Here is a 20,902-nt window from a genome sequence, read left to right as displayed (position 1 = left end):
CAAGTCAGTGCACGCATCCAGGCCAGAGTGGGGGCGACATTGTACTGGTTAAGTGGGCTCGTACTGCCAAGATTTTGTAAATTTGACTCCATTCTGTAATCATTCCTACATCACATACCCTCTCAACTTGTGAAGTTTCATTTCTTTTCCTCCTCCCCTTCTGGGTATTTCTTTCTACCCTTCCCCCCCCCCCCCCCCCCCCGCCCCCCCCCCCCTCTCTCGGACATGAACTATGAACTCATTACTTTAAAGAAGATTTTCTGATGACACAGACGTACAGAGACATAAATTAAGCACAGTCGATCACATCTTATAACTCAAGGGGTACGTTGCTCTGAATGGAACGTGATATCGCCAAGTTTAAAAATGTTAATTAGTAGTAACCTGATAAATACCTGTATAATTGACACTTAAAATAATAGGGTATCTGGTGCTAATTTATTATTGTTTCACTAGTTCATAAAAACTGACAAAAGTTTCTAACTTCAGATTACCACAAAGAGAACATTTATTTTGATGAAACTTGCACATAATACAAATAAAAAGTGAATAAATAAGCAAGAAAATTTTTTTTGGATAAACAGATAACAAATATTTCATAACTATTTTAAATTAATTACTGTACACAATAATACATGCTAGTCCAGCCAGTGATATTTAAGAATGGCTACCTCATCAGTCTTGCCACTTTATCTCGTAAAGAAAAAGTCGTTTCAAATCCACTGTCATTACGACGAGAAACCGAGCGTCATTGCAGATCGTTAAAGCCAGAATTCAAACACTATTGCAGATGGTTAAACAATGGAAACTTCAGGCTGGAATATCAACAATTTTAAGAAAAGGATTGGCAGTCAGGCACAACTAAAAGACTGTTGCACATTACCGCTTTCTGTCAGAGCCTCCTTCGGCAAAGAAAATACGCGTACGTTCGCACGAGCGAACACGGCCAGAAGCTAGAATGTATAACAGTCTATTCGTTGTACATGTCTGCTAATCAGTGTAAAGATGACCCACTGAGTTGCACACTATCCTTTTCCTAATATTACTGTAAATAATTTATGTTCTTTCTACACACTTTCACAATTACTTGTAATTACCCTGTTTCAAAACAGTTGCCACCAATGTTAATGTGACGTTACACCCAAAATAAATATTTTCGACCTGACAGCCTGCAGCAGTCCACTACGACACACAGTCTAGTAACAAAAGTTGAGAAGTATTAAATTTTGGCCCAGTTACAATATTCCAGCTGAGATGCAATCAGTATTTAAAATTAGTTCCCTATAAATATCATATCAGTTTTGTATATTCTCTAGAAAGAGAACAGATATACTGCTTTAATCCTAGACATCGTTATCACTCTTTAACTATCACTGCAACTCTCCAGTCATCCACTGCTTCCTCTGCACTGCGAAGCAACACATGCTCCTCCTCTTCAAGTTCTGCATCACTCTCGTTATCGGACACGTAGAAAGCCGGTTACAAAGGTCGAATGACGCCGTGGATTTTAAGACCGGGCATCCGCTTGGCCAGCCCTTCTATGGCCTTCGGGTCACCTTGACACTCTTTGACTCCCAGCTCCCTGTGGTAAGAATGAAAACACTGCTTTTACTGTGACAACGTGGCCATCCAATGGAGTTACCTCTATATTGTGCATGTTTGAACAACAGAAAATTTAATTATATACATGGAGGCTCATATTTATCTCAGAGAAAACGATGAGAAAAGAATCTAAAAGGAAGTGACATACTGGGATACGAGGTAGGAAAGGGTGCAAGGGGGGGGGGGGGGTAGGTAACAAGAGGAGAGTGGCAGTACGCACAGGGAAGGAGCAGTTCCAGAGCGAGAGGGGCTGAACGAGGCAAGGGGGTAAATGGCTGCAGGAAATACAAGTGTAACATTAGTTTGGCGAACAACTTCATAGCGTTTTTGTTTTGCTTATCGGCAATCCAGTCGCTACGGGTTTATTTAGCGATTATCAGTTTTTCTTTGTAGTTTGCTGTTGCTACTTGCATTCACATATTGCCATTTTGTCATTTTGAGATAGTGAGTAGAGTAGAAAACTGAGGGCCGAGTGGAGAAATCTGAACTTTTCGGACAGCAGTGGAGGTGGCCAGAAACATCGGGATAATGCCAATGGACAGAGCGTAACAAGAAAATTGTTTTCTCATTTTAAGAAGTATTGTTTCGACATTAGTGACTGCCTGAAATTGGGAAGACCTTCGGGACTTGACGAAGATAGTTTAAATGCATTAATCCACACTCGTCCGTGTCAGTGTGCTTGAGAACTGGCAAATGTGATGAACTGTGATCGTTCCACCATTGTGCAACATTTGCACGCAATGGGAAAGGTTCAAAAATTGGGCAAATGGGTACCGCACACTCTAAACCGAAATCATAAAAATGAACAGGTGGCCGTACTTGCACCTATTCTCGCTCGTCGTGAACTGACTCGTGAACACCTCCGACCGATCCTTACGGGTGACGAGAAATGGTGTCTTTATGCTAACATTAGGAAAAGAAAGGAATGGTTAAGGCCCAAACAAATTAGCAACTGTCCATACAAAGACTTGCACGTATTCACAAAAGATAACGTAATGCATCTGATGGAACAGTGATGGTGGAGCGTGCCTCGAATTGCTTCCCTTGGGTGTAACCGTCACTGCTGATATTTATTGTTACGAGCTGAGACATCTCACAGACACAGACTGAGAACAACGACCAGGAAGACTGCGTGAAGCGATGCTACTCCACGATAATGCTAGACTGCATTTTGCATCACTGACAAAAAACACTACATAGGAGTTGGGTAGGAAAGTCATTCCACACCCACCTTATTCACCTGATCTTGTACCCTAAAATTTTCATCCTTCTGCTTTTCATCAAACAACCTTCAAGGAAACTCAATTCGACATGAAAATGTGCTCCGAAAGTGGCTCGACGAGTTCTTCGTCTCGAAAGAACGATTTCTAGTCGTAGAATCAAAAATTTACACCGGCATTGGCAGACTGTTGTAAACAGTGAAGGAGAATATATTACTGATGACTAAAGTCTCTGTTATGAGTATCTATTGTGTTTATTAAACTTATGGAAAAACACTATGAACTTATATACCAATCATTATGCACTAAAAAATAAGATTCAAGTGCTGGAAATGAGATTCCTATGAATGGTGAAAGGATACGCAAAAATAGACAAAATAAAAATGCATATTACAAAAACAGTTCAAAGTTGAATAAAAAAATGATAAGATATATGAATTTAGAATTAAATGGAAGGACCATCTGGAAAGAGTACCCGAGTGATGACGACCGTTACAAGCTGTGCAGTACGAACCACACACAAAAGTGGAAAAAGACGTAAGAAAATGGAGAGCATTGAGATTCTGCATCCAACTTGTTTTAAGCTGACAGGTATGGTGTAACAGTGTCTATTATAATAGGAGCCCAGAAGAAGGTCAATGTATCTCACGGCACTGGATTTCTAAGTGGAGCTTTCGATTTGCACAGACCGTGTTGTGGCGACAAAAATGTATGATATGTGCTTTATTGGAGGAAAACTGGGAGCCGTGCTACAGGTCCCAAGAATGGGCTCTCTGTACGACACCTTGAAGTTGACGTTCAGCTAAGGCCACGGACTCATAGCCGTACCACAAGCAAAAGTCGTCATATAAGGAGTCTATAATTTTCAGTGCAATTTTTTGAAAGATTTCTTGTAGCCTTTGGCTGTCATTCTTTTTATTTCCTGTACGATTGTACAATTTTGGCTTTAGGCCATTTTCAGGTATTATTAAAAAAGTAACGGATCAGATTGGTAAGATTTTACAGAAACATGACATCAGACCGGTCTTTACACCAACAAAGAAAATAAGTCAAGTGCTGCAATCTGCGAAGGATAAACACCCTCCTGTGCTGACATGTGGTGTATACAAAATTCTGTGTACGTGTGGTAAAGTTTATATTGGAACTACCAAGAGGAGTGTAAATACATGGCTAAAAGAGCACAAAAGTCTCTGCTATAGCTGATTTCTCTATTTTTCCTATCGGCAGAGCATGCTCTTCAGTCAGGAAACCACGAAGTGAAGTTTTCTGAAACAGAAATTTTATTTACAACGTCAAATTATTATCCACAGTTATGTAGAGAAGCCATTGAAATTTATAAGCATCAGGATGATTTTAACAGAAAAGAGGAGGCAATGAAACTTAGTGACATATGGACAGTAGCTCTGCAGAATCGCTAGACAACTTTATCTTTGACAAGATGACAATCGATAGTTAAGTTTTATCTTTGACAAGGATTATCTCTGCTAATCACGTGTTACTTCGACCACGCCCCCTTTCCTACAGTATATATGTCGCTCTCGGACGTCCGACCAGTCAGTCGGCAAGACTCGGCAGAGGACTGCCTCTGAAGATGTCCAGCACAGTCCTGGACAAAACGTCAGGAACAGAAGAGTTTCTCAGACCACGACCTCACATCCCAAAAGGTTTACCAGCAGCCGTTTTCAAGTATTTAATGGATGATTTTTTAGTAGCAGATTATGTCATATGAGTCATTGCTTCTATGACATTACGTTATGTTCATAAAATAAATCCGAAGTGTTCACGCTATTTTAGGAGCGTGTTACTTTCAAGTAGTTGCAAAAGGAAACAAGATTATACAATAAGCTACCTACAAACATTAAAACAATAAAAGACATTTCAAGATTTAAAACTGCTGTCCATAATATCTATTGCAAAAATGTTATTATAGTATAAATGAATATCTTGAAACATAAAAATTTATTGCCAAATACTTAAAAAGAAAAAAGAGAATTATTTGCGTTAAATATAATGTATGGAAGCTGAACCTTCAGTTGTAATAATATGAAGGCTAAAACAATTTAAATACTGCTATATGATTTAAAAACATGTATTGTAAATCACAATGATATGTCCAATATTGTACAGTATACCTTGTACAACAAATGATCAAAAGGACCAATAAAAATGTAATGTAATGTAACTGCTCAAAAGTAACATGCTCCTAAAATAGCATGAACACATTGGATTTATTTTATGAGCATAACATGATGTCACAGGAGCAACGATGTGAATGACATAATCTGCTACTAAAAAATCATGCATAAAAATACTTGAAAATGGCCTAAGGCCGAAACTGCACAATCGTACAGGAAATAAAGAGAATGGCAGCTGAAGGCCTCAAGACATCTTAAAAGAAAAAAAAATAAGGAGTATGTGTAGCCACTGGACTCGCAGATTCCCGAAGCTTGAAATCAGAGGCATGGGATCGAGTTACAGTGACACCAGGTGGTATCATATGCTTCATGTGAGTGGAAAAAGATGCAGATAAAATGAAGGTGGTAGCAGCTGAGAAGGGAGTGAAACAGGGTTGCAGCTATCATAATATTATTCAGTGAAAATGTTGGGAAGCTGTGACAGATATGGACAAAAAATTTGGAAAGGGTTTTGAAGTTCTGCGATAAGAAATATTTTTTCTTGGAGGTACGTTTTGTCTTTGCAACTAAATGAAAGGCAGTTTGTTTTTTGCAATATGCGTTTCACTTCCTTCATTTATGAAGCATCTTTAGTGGCCTGAAATACATATTTGTTTTTATATCTATGATAAAAATGCATTAGGTAGTAGTCCAAATATGTTACTATGTTATGTTTTCTTATGTTTTTCTCTTGTTTTTCCGATTAGAAACAACATTTATAGCACTAGTTTCATGAGGTTAAATTATCATTTGGTGTTACTTATGATTTCCATCGATGCTAGTTCATATGTGTGGTCCTGGAGACGTGTTCGCTTGTTCCCCATAATCCCGATGGCGGATTTCTGTTATTTTTTCACCCACCTTTATTGCAACAACTCACTTGCACTTTCACTATGTGTTCACCATGTGGTGTTTACCACGGGTAATATTGCAATTGTCGCTGTGCGCTTATCTTTCGTCTTTTGTTTATGTTGTGTGTATGGCTTGATATTTTTCATTTGTTTGTGTGTGTGTGTGTGTGTGTGTGTGTGTGTGTGTGTGTGTGTGTGTGAGAGAGAGAGAGAGAGAGAGAGAGAGAGAGATGTTCCACATCTCTGTTATTGTTTTAATGACTGATCTGTGAGTAACTGCTTTTATTGATTTTCTCATTAAGTACTTCCTTATTTATTGCAAGGACTCTTTGTATATGAAAGTTTTCCTGTAATGTCTGGAGTTTTTTTGTTGTAGTTGTTCACCTTAATAATTTTCATGTCCTGTTCCATGTTGGATAGTTCATTCCCTTGTTTTATCAGGTATCCAGCAGAGGTAGAATTGCTATTCTTATATTTCCAACTTCTTACAAGTTCTTTATACCTTGTTTTGAGGGGGACTGATGACCTTAGCTGTTTAGTCCCCCTTAAACATCCCAACAACCACCACCGCCACCTTGTTTTGAAATTCCCACCTGTCATCACCAGATATACTGGTTCATGTTCTTGGCATTCTAACTAGTATATTCCTGTGTTCAAAAAGATTTCGGGCTTGCAGCCAGTCGTCATAAACTTCACTGCACGATATTTCGACTGTACAACTGCCAACCATCTTCAGGTGAGCCGAACGAGGACTGACAAAGACGTTCTCCACTCCAGCTTATATAGTGCACTGATAGTAATGCTGCGCATGCGTTGCAGTCGCAGAGACAGATAGGGCCACACCTCCCAGTGGCAGCGCCCTCGCTGGTGGAATTGCAATACTCAGCTGCCGTGGGTATTGTCACTGGCCGCAGCTATCGAACTCTTCTGGGGTCTTCGTCTCGAGCAAATTTCGGAGACGATGGGATTCCATGCTTATTCAATTGGTAACCACTGTCACGGTTCATTAGATTTCCCGCAATGCGTATTTCCACTGATTCTTTGATAATGGAGTCCAAAAAGTTTTTGCAGTGGCCAAAATCGAAGTTTTGTAGTACTCCATTGAATGTCCATTAGAAATACAATGTTCCACAACTGCAGACTTAGTGGCTTGCAGTAGGTGAGTGCATCGTTGTTGTTCTGTACAACACTCTTCCACTGTACGCATTGTCTGTCCTATTTAGGCCATACCACATTAACATGGTATTATGTAAATTCCCGCCTTCCGCAGTGACAAATCATCCTTCATCCATCCCAGCAAATCCGAAATCGTAGAAGGCGGACAAAAAACCACTTTCACATGAAAATGATTAAGAATCCTTGCTATCTTGAAGGAGATATTTCCGACAAAGGGAAGAAAAGCTAGGGACTTGGCTGGGACGTTCTCCTCTTTATCCACTTCCCGGTTCCTGGCTCTAGTTGAGAAGGCCCTGTTAATTTGCCGGGTCAAGCACCCATTGTCTCTGAACACCATCCTCAAATGTGCCAGTTCCATAGGCAAATTCTCTGCATCCGACACCGTGTGTGCCCTGTGTACAAGGGTTTTAAGTACACTCACAGTCTGGGATGGGTGATGGCAACTTGATGAATGCAAATACAAATCAGTGTGAGTGGGCTTCCGATAGACAGAATGTCCCACAGTGCCGTCACTCTTCTGTTTAACCAAAACATCCAGGAATGGAAGGCAGCCATCTTTCTCTAGTTCCATAGTAAATCGAATATTCTCACGGATGGAGTTAAGATGATGAAAAAACTCCATTAACTTTTCTTCTCTGTGGGGCCACACTATGAAAGTGTCATCGACATAGCTCCAAAAAACAGTTGGTTTACAGACCGCTGATTCAAGTGCTCTCTCCTCAAAATCCTCCATAAGGAGGTTAGCCATCAGAGGGGACAGAGGACTGCCCATGGTGACACCGTCAGACTGTTCATAATATTCCTGGTTAAACATAAAATAAGTTGAGGAAAGAGTACTGCTTTGTTTCAACATAATGTCTGATTCAAACTGTTGACCAATTAGAATCAAGGAATCTGCAAGAGGTACTTTTGTGAAAAGGGAAATTACATCAAAACTCACTAGAAGATCCGAACTTAAGGGGGGTAGGACAGCAGAAAATAAAATGTCCTGTGGTGCCTCTCCTGCTCCAAGTCGGCCCGTCTGACGTCCTACCCCGCCTTAAGTGGAGAGCCCCCAGTCTATTAATAAAATCAGCAGAGTTCCGTATATGGTGCGAACATTTGCCAACAAATGGTCTCAACAAAGAAGCTAGATGTTTGGCTAAATCATATGTGGGTGCGTCAATATTACTGACTATAGGCCGTAAAGGCAGACCACCTTTATGCACTTTAGGAAGAGCATACAGTCTCGGTGGTACACTCCTTGGTATATATCTGGTTTGTCTGTTGTTGTTTGTAAATGTGACAGGAATGGGTATCTCATTCCATAAGCAATGTGTAATCCCTGTTTCTCTAGCGTATTTGTTATTCTGTGTGTATATTAAATTGCGCCATTTCTTTCTGTTAGTTATGTCTGTTAGTTTGTGTTTCTGTGTGTGTTGTAGTGTCTATGGCATTTTTAGGTGTTTGTGTTCTCTGCTTGTTTTCATTTTTCTTTAGTTATATTTTGATTTTGGGGTTGAGTCTTTTGCACTATATGGATTTTATAAACATTGTTTGGCAATTAGTTGTATGGTTGTAATTCTTTTTCATGGTTTTCTTGGCTGAGTGGTATATGTCATAGGGCTGATAATTTTTTATTTTACTGATAGTTGGTTGAAGCATGTGTAATTGTATCTGTGGCTCTTCGCTTTCTGAATATGTCAAATGTGTGCCTACTGCTGTCTCTCTTTATTGTTATGTCCACAAAATGTATTTGATTTTGTGTTTCTTTTTCCATGGTGAATGGAATTTATTTATTTATTTATTTTCATGCTGTTTATGTCTGTATGAAGTTTATCTATTTACTCTGTTGGTTCATTCACCCTACAGGTTATGACATCCACAGATTTGTTGCTGTTGTTGTGGTCTTCAGTCCAGACACTGGTTTGATGCAGCTCTCCATGCTACTCTATCCTGTGCAAGCTTCTTCATCTCCCAGTACCTACTGCAACCTACATCCTTCTGAATCTGCTAAGTGTGTTCATCTCTTGGTCTCCCTCTACGATTTTTACCCTCCACGCTGCCCTCCAATGCTAAATTTGTGATTCCTTGATGCCTCAGAACATGTCCTACTAATCGATCCCTTCTTCTGGTCAAGTTGTGCCACAAACTCCTCTTCTCCTTAATTCTGTTCAATACTTCATCATTAGTTATGTGATCTACCGATCTAATCTTCAGCATTCTTCTGTAGCACCACATTTCGAAAGCTTCTATTCTCTTCTTGTACAAACTATTTATAAACGACTTCCTGACACTTAAACCAATACTTGATGTTAACGAATTTCTCTTCTTCAGAAATGCTTTCCTTGCCATTGCCAGTCTACATTTTATATCTTCTCTACTTCGACCATCAGCAGTTATTTTGCCCCTCAAATAGCAAAACTCATTTACTACTTTAAGTGTCTCACTTCCTAATCTAATTCCTTCAACATAACCCGACTTAATTCAACTACATTCCATTATCCTCGTTTTGCTTTTGTTGATGTTCATCTTATATCCTCCTTTCAAGGCACTGTCCATTCCGTTCAACTGCTCTTCCAAGTCCTTTGCTGTCTCTGATAGAATTACAATGACATCGGCAAACCTCAAAGTTTTTATTTCTTCTCCGTGGATTTTAATACCTACTCCGAATTTTTCTTTTGTTTCCTTCACTGCTTGCTCAATATACAGATAGAACAACATCGGGGAGAGGCTACAATCCTGTCTTACTCCCTTCCCAACTACTGCTTCCCTTTCATGTCCCTCGACTCTTATAACTGCCATCTGGTTTCTGTACAAATTGTAAATAGCCTTTCGCTCCCTGTATTTTACCCCTGCCACCTGTACCAGTAAACAATTATGTGTCATTTCCTTATGATGTTTTTATCAAAGAATGTGTTTTCTATGTGGCTGATAAATATGTTTGCCAATGTTTCTGATACTGACGATCACACTGGAAGGCCATCTTTTTGTAAGTAGAATTCCTTTTCAAACTGGAAGTAATTTTTGGATGTGATTGCTTGAAGGGTTTTGGTCTTTTCATTTCTGCCGGTAGTTTGTTAAATGTCAGTAGATTTTCTTCAATTAGTTTTATTGTGTCTGCACTGGGTATCAAGTTGTACATATTCTCTTTGTTGAAAATTATGAGAGGTGCTGTTTGTGATATGTGTAAGTCTTTTATTTGTGTTATGCACTCATTTGTGTGTTTCACTGTTCTGATGCTCTTCATTTCATATTGCTGTGTTACAATTTTTTCATGTGTTTTGCCACATGGTAGGTAGTACATTCATCAAGTTGATAATGGCCCTCACTGGAATAACGGGTTTGTGAACCTCAGGTCGGCCTCTGAGTGTTGGAGATTTTGGGTTCTTCTGTGTGATGTGTTGTTTTTGTTTACCTGTGAGTATGTGTTTGATGTCTTTGAAATTGTTTGTAATGTGTGTCTGGAAATGTGCTGCTGGATTGGATTTCAGTTTTCTGATATTGTTCAAGGAGATGAAATCTTTGATTTTTTTTCTATATATTGCTCTTCATTGATCAGTACTGTGCTGCTCCCTTTATGAGCTCTTCTGACGATGCTTTAATTTAATTTCATTTTATTATCTACCTGTCAATCATTTATACGAATATGATGTTATTAAGGTGTAGCTTTCCTGTTAATTTCTTAGTTGTGTTGTTTTCTGTTTGAAGTTTGTTGGCGACATTTTAATTCTGACAGAGAAAAGGTTTGCTGCTGACATTATAATCCTGTCAGAGGGACCATATGACTCGGAAAAGCAGTTTAATAGGATGGCTACTGTCTTGGAAAGAGATTATAAGATGAACATCAACAAAAGTAAAATGAGGGTAATGGCATGTAGTCAAATTAAATCAGGCAGTACTGAGAGAATCAGATTCAGAAATGAGATACTAAACGAGTGAATGAGTTTTGCTATTTGAGCAGCAAAATAAATGATGCTGGTTAAAGTAGAGAAGACGTGAAGCAGCAAGTGAAAATATGAAGAAAATCACTTCTGAAAAAGAGCTTAGGAAGTCTTTCCTGGCTGGAGTAAAGCCTCATATAGATGTGAAACATGTAAAATAAACAGTTCAGATAAGAAAAGAATAGAAGTTTTTGAAATAAGATGGTGCAAAAGAATGCTGTAGATTAGATGGGTAAATCGAATACCCAAGGAGAAAGTAGACAGAAACCGGGGAAGAAAAATATTTATGGCACAACTTGATTAAAAGAAAGGATTTGTCAGTAGGTCCCAACCTGGGACACAAACAAATTGTCAGTTTGTTATTGGAGGGAAGTACGGTGGGTAAAAACTGTAGAGGGATACGATGGCTCAAATATGTGGCTGGAAGACAGCCGTTTCCAACTGGAATGTGTCTTCAGGATGTCATACTGATAAGCAGTGGCATTAAAGCACTGTCCCATTCTGTACCACTTCTTGGTATGCTCTATATTTAGGAACCCATTGCCAAACACACAGTGTGAATTGCAGGGTAATCTAACAGGTGTAGATCTTTTGTTACCTGAGATTGACGAGCTTTTCTGGAAACTTTTCAAACGGCACTCCAGCGACAACGGAATAATCGAATGTCAGGCAGCGCACACCTGACAATTCGAGGATGCTGCTCACACCCGGTTGCAGCCTCGCAAAAGCCATATTTTCCATTCGAAGCGTGTGAAGTCGCGGCAGCCCGACGAGGTAGGGGAACAGGGCCCCGCCGAGTGTTCTGCAATCTGTCACGTCCAATCTGAAACAAACCACGAGTGTGCTGTCGTTTATTTGGGGACAAGCTGGTAGAGAAAATTGTAATGGATTTTACTTCCAGTTGTTGCCAGCAAAACAGAGAATCTTTGATGGAAATCAAAAAATTATGAATATCTTCAAGTAAAAGCAATTAAGCTCCAATACAATGTATCGGTTTAGTGCATAAGTTCGTAGCATTTTTCCATAAGTTTAATAAACACAAAAGACACACATAACAGTCTTTAGTCGTCAATAATATGTTCTCCATCACTATTTACAACGTCTGACAACACTGGGGTAACATTTCAGTTCTGCAGCAGTAGAAATCATTTGGTTTTGAGGCAAAGAACTTGTTGAGCCATGTTTGAAGCACATTTTCATCCAGAAATGAATTTTCTTTAAGGTTGTTTGATAGAGAGTAGAAAAGGTGAAAACTGAGGGTGCAAGATCAGATGGGTGTGGTGTGACTTCCCAATCCAATTCCTGTCAGTCTAGCAGAATGCAGGCATGCATTATTGTGGAGCAGCATCACTTGACCCCATCTTCCTGGTCACTGTTCTCAGATTACATCTGCAAGATGTGTCAGTTTTTGACAGTTATCGTCAGCAGTGACTGTTACACCTCGGGGAAGTACACCCCTCCGTTGCCGTTCCACCAGATGCATAAAATTATTTTTTGTGGATGTGCACAGGTCTTTACGCAGGGAGTTGCTGCTTAATTTGGGCTCAGCCTCATTTCTTTTCCTTACGTTATCATAAAGGAACCATTTCTCACCACTAGTCACGATACAGGATAGGAATGGTCAGTGTTGTTCATGAGCCAGTGGACGATAAATAAGCAGAGACGTACATATGGCTACCCACTGATTTTTGTGATTTTGGCTTGGACCATGTGGTATCCATGCAGCCAATTTTTGAACCTTCCCCCCAGCATGCAAATATCATATGATGGTGAAATGATCATAGTTCATCACATTTGACAGTCCTCAAGAACACCAACCTGGATCATTGTGGATTCAAGCATCTGAATGATCATCATCAAACCCTGAAGGTCTTCCTGAATGTGGAGAGTACTAATAAGAAAATGATACTCTCTAAGGACAGGCATAGGGCAAAATGTCTTCTTGTACTTTAACATATGTATCTCCAACAATATGACAGCTAAAATACTAAAACTTGAGGCTATTATGTACAACATAATGCTTGATATTCTGTGCAGTTTTTGGTTGACAATGCATGATGACAAACATCTTATAAGGATTTTATTTTTCAATTACCATTGTTTAGCCGGCCGCAGTGGCCATGCGGTTCTAGGCGCTTCAGTCCGGAACCGCGTGACTGCTATGGTCGCAGGTTCGAATCCTGCCTCGGGCATGGATGTGTGTGATGTGCTTAGGTTAGTTAGGTTTAAGTAGTTCTAAGTTCTAGGGGACTGATGACCTCAGATGTTAAGTCCCATAGTGCTCAGAGCTATTTGAACCATTTTGAACCATTGTTTCTATAACCTTTTCTCGTAAACTACTCGAGCAATAAAAGTGGAATTTCACAGTTTACATCTACATAAGTGGCTAATAAAATGTATGGAACCAATTTTTGTTTAAGGTCATAGTTGCTTTGAAATTAATTTTTCAGTTTTGCGTTACCAGGGACTGCTCTATATTTCTCAAATTTTAAAGGAGAACTTTTCTCAGAGAAAATATAATGGAAAACTGCTGAGCAGGATTATTCAGTAATCTTAAGAACTACAGCAAATATCAGAATGTTAGCTTTTACAGTTCCTGAGAAAAAGGTACATTATAGCTAAGAAAAGTCAGTTTATGGCAATTGACATTTAAACTTTTTATTTAAATTTTTGACAATATTGGTGTACATCTAGTGACTAATGATGTCCATGTCCTGAATCTTTTTTTTCTTCCTCGTCTTCCTGGAGTAGCAGGCACGTCTCATGCCCACATGACTACCGACTGCAGCATCTCGCTGTGTGTATGCGTGTGTGTGTGTGTGTGTGTGTGTGTGTGTGTGTGGGGGGGGGAGGGGGGGGGGGGGAGGGGGGGGGGGAAGGGGGGGGAGGGGGGGGGGCGGTTGGGTGGGCCTGTCTGCAACTTACGTGTCGTGTCTTCTTTACGGTGAATCGCAATCTGTCTTTTTCTACATTGTTGATACTTCAAATTTTGCATTTTTCTTTCTGCTGCCTGAGCTTTCTCCAGTAATGCTTCATCAATGCTTGTGTGCGTCTCGAGTGTGAATGCACCTGGATGGAAGGCCGGTCTCTGCATGCGCTTAACCTTACCTGCATTTCTACTATCGAATGCTAGACAGACGTCACATGCAGGGATGTTCACAACAATTGAGGATACAAATAGTGTTTTTGGACAACGCATCCAAACAAGGTGATTCTAGTTCTCATTTACATTCTGTGTTTTCCCATGTACACATTTTTTCAGCAGTTCAGGATTGGCTAGATACCTGAAAGTTAGTTTTATAGCATCTAAAACAGCAAGTGGCAAACGACGTTTGTTAGTGTATGGCTTTCCACTGGCTTCTGCCTGAAGATATTTGCATCACTATATGTCACAAAGGGAATGTTGAGGATCACCATCTGTGGAAAGTCTATGAAAGAATTTGCCCACACGACTTGCACATTGTTTCCACACTACGAAGTTACCCCTGATGGGTTTTTTGTAAGTGTGAACTTCCTTCTAATTTCTTGCCTTTCATTTCTTTCTTCAATTAGAGTAGTCTACCCCCCATTCACTTTTGAATATGCCACACACAGTCCAGGTTTTCAAATTTAGTTTTTGTGAGCCATAAAAATTGCTCTCTCAAACAGTCTTAAAAGCACTGGAAGGTCCATTACCTAGAAACTTCACATAACTAACACCATATTTTTCAACTGACCTCTGGAATATTTGTTTTGTCCCCGCTGCTTCCATTCCACCACTTAGCCCCAAGTTTCTTGCTGCATACTTTCTTGTGCTCCTGCTGCCACCTTTCTTCTTCACTGCCATCATTGTTCTTTCTTGTGTCACACTGAGAGCAATACTTGCTCATTACTTGGAAGACTAAGATTTTCCCTGTATCTACACTAATGACGTGTTACACCACAATGTAGTGCATTGCCCCTTTTCATCCAGGTTTCATCACAAGAGACTCACAATGTCTTTTTCCCCTTCATTGTTAATGTCTACAGCTTCCTCAATAGCTGCTTTCATATCCTTGCACTCAACTCCAAGAGTACTGAAAAGTGTTCTGTTGTAATCACTGATCCTAGATACTAGTGCAGGCAAGTTCAAAAATGGTTCAAATGGCTCTGAGCACTATGGGACTTAACAGCTGAGGTCATCAGTCGCCTAGAACTTAGAACTACTTAAACCTAACTAACCTAAGGACATCACACACATCCATGCCCGAGGCAGGATTCGAACCTGCGACCGTAGCAGTTGCGCGGTTCCCGACTGAAGCGCCTAGAACTGCTCGGCCACACCGGCCGGCAGGCAAGTTCATCAAGCCACAAAACAGATTTGTGCCTTCTCTGCCTACACCTAAGCATCTCATGCCACAACTCAATCTTGTATTCACCTCGTACATCTTCCCGTGGAGAGCAGAAGTCTTGAACTGAACAGCGTACTTACAAACTTTACACTTTATTATTATCAATTACTTAAAATGCTAATACGGTCACTGTCACCGTACAGTGCCCACAGTTACCATATGCACGTGAAACAATCATATAGGCAGGTATTTCTAAATCCACTGGGAAACTCATCTTTGGCACAGCATCATCATCCTCGATGAACTCGGTGACTCTGTCGAAAATTGTACTACATCCTTTGGAATAGCGTCTGCAGCACTGTTATTTAAATTTCCTGTACCTTTTACAGGTGAAATTTGACATTTCCTCACTGTATTGAATATGCATCCACTAATAGAATGTTGTCTACTCCCGGGGCCTTGTTTTGACTCAGGTCTTTCAGTGCTCTGTCAAACACTTCGTGCAGTATCGTATCTCCCATTTCATCTTCATCTACATCCTCTTCCATTTCCATAATATTGTCCTCACGAACATCGCCCCTGTATAGACCCTCTATATACTCCTTCCACCTTCCTGCTTTCCCTTCTTTGCTTAGAACTGGGTTTCCATCTGAGCTCTTGATATTCATACAAGTCGTTCTCTTTTCTCCAAAGGTATCTTTAATTTTCCTGTAGGCAGTATCTATCTTACCCCTCGTGAGCGAAGCCTCTACATCCTTACATTTGTCCTCTAGCCATCCCTGCTTAGCCATTTTGCACTTCCTGTCGATCTCATTTTTGAGACGTTTGTATTTCTTTTTGCCTGCTTCACTTACTGCATTTTTATATTTTCTCCTGTCATCAATTAAATTCAATATTTCTTCTGTTATCCAAGGATTTCTACTAGCCCTCGGCTTTTTACCTACTTGATCCCCTGCTGCCTTCTCTATGTCATCTCTCAAAGCTACCCATTCTTCTTCTACTGTATTTCTTTCCCCCATTCCTGTCAATTATTCCCTTATGCTCTCCCTGAAACTCTGTACAACCTCTGGTTCTTTCAGTTTATCCAGGTCCCATCTCCTTAAATTCCCATCTTTTTTGCAGTTTCTTCAGTTTTAATCTACAGTTCATAACCAATAGATTGTGGTCAGAGTCCACATCTGCCCCTGGAAATGTCTTTGAGATTTAGGAACCAGGTTTTAAATTGTGTCTTACCATTATATAATCTATCTGAAACCTTTTAGTATCTCCAGGGTTCTTTCATGATTCTTGAACCAAGTGTTAGCTATGATTAAGTTATGCTCTGTGAAAAATTCTACCAGGTGGCTTCCTCTTTCATTTCTTAGCCCCAATCCATATTCACCTACTACGTGGAGGAGCACAAGGACAAATTATCGATTTTTCCTTTTTTGTAAGTGAAGTACTCACAGTGAAATGTATTCCTTGGTACTATTTGTGTATAGACATTCTGACAAACATTAATTATAAAGGGCAATCAAAAAGTTCCCATTCGAAGGTCGTACAGTCTGGGATTGCAATCGGGCAAAATGGCTGTGAGCACTGAGGCAATCCTCCCACCTACACACCAAGTCGAAGGCACCTGCTCGGAAGAACACCGTGTCCTGCTACGCAGAGAAGTCCGTAACTGCCTGCCGCACACCTTCGTCCGGCAGGAATTGTCGACCCTTCGGGGACTTTTTTAAGGGACCGCCGGCAGGATAATCGAACAGGGAGAAATTGGGACTGAAGGGCAGGTGCTCGAGTGTCTGCCACTTATCTCTAATGGGTGAAGCCAACCTCCTAGATCAGCTGGCGTCTCGTGTCAAACTGTCACAGGCACGGAAGTTGGTGTACGATTCCTGAACTGTGGTTTTCAACAGATGTGCTGCCCGAAACACATTCTCTGTTCTCTGACTGGTGTTTTTCCTTCAGCAGCTGAGAAAAGAACAGCAGCACATTGGTCCAGTTTGGACACATTTGGTACTAATATTGCCACGGCACACTTTTTCCGCACACGTGTCAGGAAGACACGAATGCCTCACTAAGCTGTCCCTACACATCAGAGCTCATATATCACCGTCGGACACGTGCTGTGTCGCATATACACTACAACAGTGCCCTCGAACAGAAACTTTTTGAGAACTTCTTCTGCAGTGACAGTGGTAGCGGAGGTACCTTCCACTGCAAACTATAAGGTGTCTTGCAGATTGCAGATGTAGAAATGACTTTACAGAGATCTGATTTGCTCGAATAGTTTGATTATCGTAAGAAATGTGAAAGTAAGACGAGCTTCTCACTTTGTATCTTCACTCGTCTGGGAAATTACACTGCTTTCCATTAAAACTGCAACATCAGGAATCTGGCCATTAAAACTGCAACATCAGGAATGAAAACAAATACCACTTTTCTTATTGTGGGTCTGCAGTATAGTAAGAACATACACTATTATATTTTAGGTGATTTGAGGGAATACATTTAGTAGGGAGGCGTCACCTCAGGTAGCATCAGCGGCTCGACTCTGACCTGGCCGTACATCGAGCTGTCTCAATGAGGAGAAAATGCCGAGTGCCGTAACTTAAACTTTGCACAGTGCAAGAGGAGTCAAAATAAGCTAACACATGTCTAAGCTTATTCGGGAAAACAACAGTCAAAGTTTTTTAGCTACTTTACGTGTGTGTCTTTTAGAGTGCAGTAATCTCAGGTGAAATGGTGTCACAATGGCTAGTGATGCAGCCTCTCACTTTTGTGCCCCACGTTCAAAACCCAATTACTGCTTTTATTTATTTATTTTATTTATTTATTTATTTTACATTTATCTACCCATGTCCATAGAAGATTACTACATGAATGTTTCTTATCAAGTTAAGTATACAAGGGCATTATACTAATTGTAAAATTATGACTGTGTTTCACAATAAGTGTCATGCATTTATTATATAGTATATGTGTGTACAATATTTTCAGGCGTTACAATCCTTTTAAATGCCCAAATTCTTATATTTCATTCTTATATCAGTCCTTATATTAATCCTTATATTTTATTCTTACATGTGCTCTGTGCCAGAGGTCATCAGTCACAGTGGTGGCACGATGCTCTCTCAGCAGCCTGTGGCCAAATTAATGAAACAGACAAGAAGTGCGGAGAACTCACTGGCCATGGCAACAGCTGACCGCCCTCTGGATTGAGGTGATTCGGTTTGCGCATTATGTTGTCAGAAGATGTTCCAGAGACCTCAAAAGTCATGTCACAGGTCAGAAAAGTAAGAAATTAACAGACGTGATCTTGTTACGTACTTGATGCCACCTCGTACTATTGCGCCAGGTGTCAGCCTCGAACGAGTACCACAAATGTTATCTCGCAATGCTTCTTCCTCCTCTCGACCTCCACATGTTGATGCGTGTATCTTCAAGTGTGCTCAGAATGGGGACTTTTATGGAAAAATGATGCGGTTTCACTCCTGTTTTTTTTTTTTTTTTTTTTTGTGGTTTTTAGGGCGCAAAACTTCTATGGTCATTAGCGCCCAGCCCGTGACGTAGAAAACAGGAAAAAAACGAAATTTAAAATCAGCAGCAATGGAAACAAAGTCAGAAAATTTGAGAAACTAAAGGCAGAAGGAATGCTTAAAAGTCCACTATAGAAAGGGGTTGGTTGTCCCCCAAAAAAAAGCTTCAAATGACTGACGTCATTTCACTGTCACTAATAAACTGTAGAACGCGGTCAGCTGAGCGCGTGTCATCTGCTAAAATCGACGATAGATCAGGCGATAGCTGTAGATGGGAGCGTAACGGATTAAAATAGGGGCATTCAATTAAAAGGTGTCTGACCGTCCACAGCTGAGAGCAGTGGGGACAGAGTGGGGGAGGATCACCGCTTAAAAGATGTCGATGACTGAAAAGACAGTGCCCTATCCGGAGTCGAGCTAAAATTACCTCCTCCCGACGACGCGTTCGGGAGGAAGAGGTCCAAGCGCAAGGAAGGGCTTTCACTTCCCGCAATTTATTGTGGGGAAGTGTTGACCAATGCACATGCCATAAATGAGTAACTTGGCGACATAAACCGCTCCGTAGATCGGTAAACGGAAGAGACTGAAGAGCAGGCCGAGGAAGAGAGACTGCAGCCTTGGCCGCTATATCGGGCGCCTCATTTCCACAGATACCAGCGTGTCCCGGGAGCCAGAGGAACGCCACTGAGACGCCCCCCAGGTGGAGCAAGCGCAGACAGTCCTGAATCCGGTGGACCAGAGGGTGCACAGGGTAAAGAGCTTGGAGACTTAGGAGAGAGCTGAGAGAATCTGAGCAGATTACGTACTGTATCCGCTGATGGCGGCGGATGTAGTGGACAGCCTGGAGAACAGCGTAAAGCTCCGCAGTATAAACCGAACACTGGTCAGGAAGCCGAAAGTGATTTGGGGTGTCGCCAACAATATAGGCACTCCCTACACCTAACGATGTTTTCGAGCCATCGGTGTAAATAAATGTGGCTTCCGTCATTTGTGCACATAGAGCAGCAAATGCCCGACGGTAAACAAGTGTAGGGGTACCATCCTTGGGAAATTGACACAGGTCTCTGAGCAAGTCGATCCGGGGACGGAGCCAAGGCGGTGCTGTACCCCAAGTTGTCAAGAAGGTTTTAGGAAAGCGGAAGGAAAGAGAATGGAGCAGTTGACGGAAGCGGACTCCCGGGGGTAGTAGGGAGGAGGAGCGGCCTGCATACCCGACATCAAAGGAGGCGTCGAAAAAAAGGTTATGGGCTGGATTAGCAGGCATGGAAGACAGATGGCTAGCATAACGACTCAGAAGGACTGCCCGCCGATTGGACAGCGGAGATTCAGCAGTCTCAGCATAAAGGCTTTCCACAGGGCTGGTGTAAAAAGCTCCAGACACTAAACGTAATCCACGGTGGTGGATAGAGTCGAGACGCCGAAGAATAGACGGCCGAGCAGAGGAGTAGACTATGCTTCCATAATCCAATTTCGAGCGCACTAAGGCGCGATAGAGGCGGAGAAGGACCACTCGGTCCGCTCCCCAAGAGGTACCATTCAGGACACGGAGGGTGTTAAGGGAACGCAGACAGCGAGCCGAAAGATAGGAAACGTGGGAGGACCAGCACAGTTTTCTGTCAAACATAAGACCCAAGAATTTAGCGACGTCGGAAAACGGAAGGTTGACAGGACCTAGATGTAAGGAGGGCGGAAGAAACTCCTTACGTCGCCAAAAATTAACACAAACGGTCTTACTGGGTGAGAAACGGAAGCCGGTTTCGATGCTCCACGAGTGGAGGCGATCGAGACATCCTTGAAGACGTCTTTCAAGAAGGCTGGTCCGTTGAGAGCTGTAGTAGATCGCAAAATCGTCCACAAAGAGGGAGCCCGAGACATCAGGAAGGAGACAATCCATAATTGGATTAATGGCGATGGCAAACAGTACAACACTCAGCACAGAGCCCTGGGGTACCCCGTTTTCTTGGGAGAAAGTACGGGAGAGAGTAGTGTTCACCCGCACCCTAAATGTGCGCTCTGCCATAAATTCGCGAAGAAAAAGGGGCAGCCAGCCTCTAAAGCCCCAAGAGAACAGTGTGCGGAGGATGCCTGTCCTCCAACAGGTATCGTACGCTCTCTCCAGATCAAA

General features: G+C 41.4%; 1 protein-coding gene across 4 annotated transcripts in view; it reads right to left on the bottom strand.

Moving 5' to 3' along the window:
• Positions 1–484: 484 nt before the first annotated feature.
• Positions 485–20,902, bottom strand: part of LOC126428067 (uncharacterized) — a 259,575-nt gene continuing 239,157 nt past the window's right edge. For all 4 annotated transcript variants that reach the window (XM_050089950.1, XM_050089951.1, XM_050089952.1 and 1 more), the window contains exons 7-8: positions 11,545–11,769; positions 485–1,582 (exon numbers count right to left, since the gene is read on the bottom strand). In XM_050089950.1, the coding sequence (XP_049945907.1) occupies positions 1,480–1,582; positions 11,545–11,769 (328 nt within the window). In that variant the 3' untranslated portion in view covers positions 485–1,479. The remainder of the gene's footprint in view (positions 1,583–11,544; positions 11,770–20,902) is intronic.

The sequence above is a fragment of the Schistocerca serialis genome, chromosome 12 (assembly GCF_023864345.2).
Source record: "Schistocerca serialis cubense isolate TAMUIC-IGC-003099 chromosome 12, iqSchSeri2.2, whole genome shotgun sequence".
Classification (NCBI taxonomy): domain Eukaryota; kingdom Metazoa; phylum Arthropoda; class Insecta; order Orthoptera; family Acrididae; genus Schistocerca; species Schistocerca serialis.
Note: the sequence above shows the minus strand (reverse complement) of the source record. Positions and strands in the feature narration are given on the sequence as shown.